General features: G+C 50.2%; 1 protein-coding gene across 1 annotated transcript in view; it reads right to left on the bottom strand.

The window, feature by feature from the left end:
- The window catches only part of LOC115949133 (cohesin subunit SA-3-like), a gene marked incomplete at its 3' end in the record, with an annotated part of 10096 nt that extends 7688 nt beyond the window's left edge, over positions 1-2408 (bottom strand). Inside the window, exons 1-5 of the mRNA XM_031065471.1 lie at positions 2308-2408; positions 1759-1855; positions 1544-1654; positions 768-864; positions 158-234 (exon numbers count right to left, since the gene is read on the bottom strand). Of these exons, the coding sequence (XP_030921331.1) occupies positions 158-217 (60 nt within the window). The remainder of the gene's footprint in view (positions 1-157; positions 235-767; positions 865-1543; positions 1655-1758; positions 1856-2307) is intronic.
- Positions 2409-2414: the final 6 nt, after the last annotated feature.

The raw sequence follows: 2414 nt of genomic DNA on the forward strand, positions 1-2414 counted from the left end.
CAGGACGCCCCCAAAACCCCCGGGAAAGCCCCAAACCCCCCGGGAAAGCCCCAAAACCCCCAGGAAAGCCCCAAAACCCCCGTGGAAGCCCCAAAACTCCCAGGAAAGCCCCAAAACCCCCGTGGAAGCCCCAAAATTCCCAGGAAAGCCCCGGTACCTCCTGGAAGGTCTCGGTGAGCCTCCGGATGATCTCGGAGTTCTGCAGCTCCCGGAACATCTCCGGGCTCACCACGCCTGAAAATCCCCGAGGATTCCTTTTGCCACAGCCCAAACCCCAGGATTCCAAGGTTTTCCCCATTTCTCTCAACCCCAGCCCCAAAATTCCCCATTTTCCCTCATCCCAATCCCATTTCACCCCGTTTTTCCCCATCCCAATCCCATTCTTCCCAATCTCAGCCCCAGGATTTTTCATTTTCCCTCATCCCAATCCCGTTTTTCCCAATCCCAATATTCCCCATTTTCCCTCATCCCAATCCCATTTCTCCCTCTGTTTTTCCTGATTTTCCCTCATTTTCCCCATTTTCCCCCTCATTTTCTCCTTTTTTTTCCCATTTTTTCTGATTTCTGCCCCATTCCCACCCCTGCAGCCGCAGGAGCGCACGGTGAAGTTGAGCAGCGCCAGGAACTCCCTCATTTTTCCTGGTTTTTATCCCATTCTTCCCCAATTTTTTCACTCGTTTTCCCCATTTTTCCCGGGTTTTTTCCCCATTTTTTCCCTCATTTTCCCCATTTTTCCCAATTTCCCCGTTTTTTGCCCCGTTTCTCACCCCGGCAGCCGCAGGAGCGCACGATGAAATTGAGCAGCTCGAGGAACGCGGCCTCCCGGTCCCGCTGGTACCACTCCAGCCACTCGTCCACCAGGGTCTGAGCAGCAATTTGGGGGGAAAAAAGGGAATTCAGGGGAAAAAAGGGAATTTGGGAGGAAAAAATTAATTTTGGGGAAAAAAAACGGGAATTTTGGGGGGGAAAAACCCATATTTTTATGAGAAAAAAATTGAGATTTCAGGAGGGAAAAAATTATGAGCTTCAAGGGAAAAAAGAGAATTTTAGGAGGAAAACAATTTTAGGAAAAGATAGAAATGTGCTGGGAAAAAGATCAGAATTTTGTAGGGGGAAAAATAAGAATTTTGCAGGGAAATGAAAGGAATTTCAAGGGAGAACACAGGGGTTTCAGGAGGGAAAAAAATCTGGAAATTTTGGGGGAAAAACAGAAATTTCAGGGGGAAAAAAGAGAATTTTGGGGGAATAAGAACAATTTCACAGGGGAAAACGGGAATTTCAGGGGGAAAACGGGAACTTCAGGGGAAAAAAAGGGAATTTCAGGGGAAAATCAGGAATTTTGGGGGGAAAGCCAGGAATTTCAAGTAAAAAAGAAAATTTTGGAGGAAAAAATCGGGAATTTTCATGAAAAAAACCTGAACATTTAGAGGAAAAACAGGGGAATTTTGAGAGAAAAATTGGGATTTGAGGGGAGAAAGGGGATTTAGGGGAAATCCTGGGAATTCTGGGAACCTCCCAGGGATTTCTTTCGATTTTTCGGTACCTCCGTGGCCACCTTTCCCGAAAAAACGGCCTCGAACAGGGAATTCTGCTCCGGGGAATTTCGCTCCGGGTCCCGCCCATCCCCGCGGGAGACACGGGAGCGCTTCGGGGCCTGAGGGGAAAACGGCGGAAAATCAACGGAAACCGGGGAAAATGAATAAAAATCGGCTATAACGAGTGGAAATCCGTTAGAAAAATGAGGCTTTTGGGACTTACGAGGCTCCTGGCGGCTCCTCGGGGCGGGCCCCGCTTGCTCCGGGGCCGCAGAGAGGCCTCGAAGTCGCTGCCGGAGTCGGAACCGTCCGGGAATTCTCTGAGGGGATTTTGGGGGGAAAACCGGGAATTTTGGGGGAAAGGAAGGAAAAAGGGGTGGGATGGGGGGAAATGGAGAAAAAAATGGGAAAGTGAGGGGGGAAAATGAGAGAAAAAAATGGGAAAATGAGGGGGGAAAAGGGATGGGATTGGGGGAAATGGGGGGAAAAGAGGGGAAATGAGGAGGAAATGGGGGAAAAACTGAGGAAAATGAGGGGAAAATGGGAGAAATGAGCGGGGAAACGGGGAAAATGGGGAGAAACTGAGAAAAACTGGAATAAAAAAATTGAGGAAAATGTGGCTGGAATTAGGAAAAAACTGGATAAAAAAGAGCTGGGATGGGGGGAAACGTGGCAAAAATGGGCCAGAAATGAAGAAATGTCGGGAAAACTGGGATAAAGTAGCGAGGAAAGGGGAATGAGAGGGTTTTTGGGACATTGCCAAGAAACTCACGGGCTGCGGGGGGAGCCGGGGGAGCCGCTGCCCCGCGGGGCCGATCCCGGAGCGCGGCCGGACGAGGAGCCTGAGGAGGAGCCCGAGGCACGGAGGCGGGGGGGGCG

This window comes from Geospiza fortis, unplaced genomic scaffold (genome assembly GCF_000277835.1).
Source record: "Geospiza fortis unplaced genomic scaffold, GeoFor_1.0 scaffold1571, whole genome shotgun sequence".
In the NCBI taxonomy this organism is placed as follows: Eukaryota; Metazoa; Chordata; class Aves; order Passeriformes; family Thraupidae; genus Geospiza; species Geospiza fortis.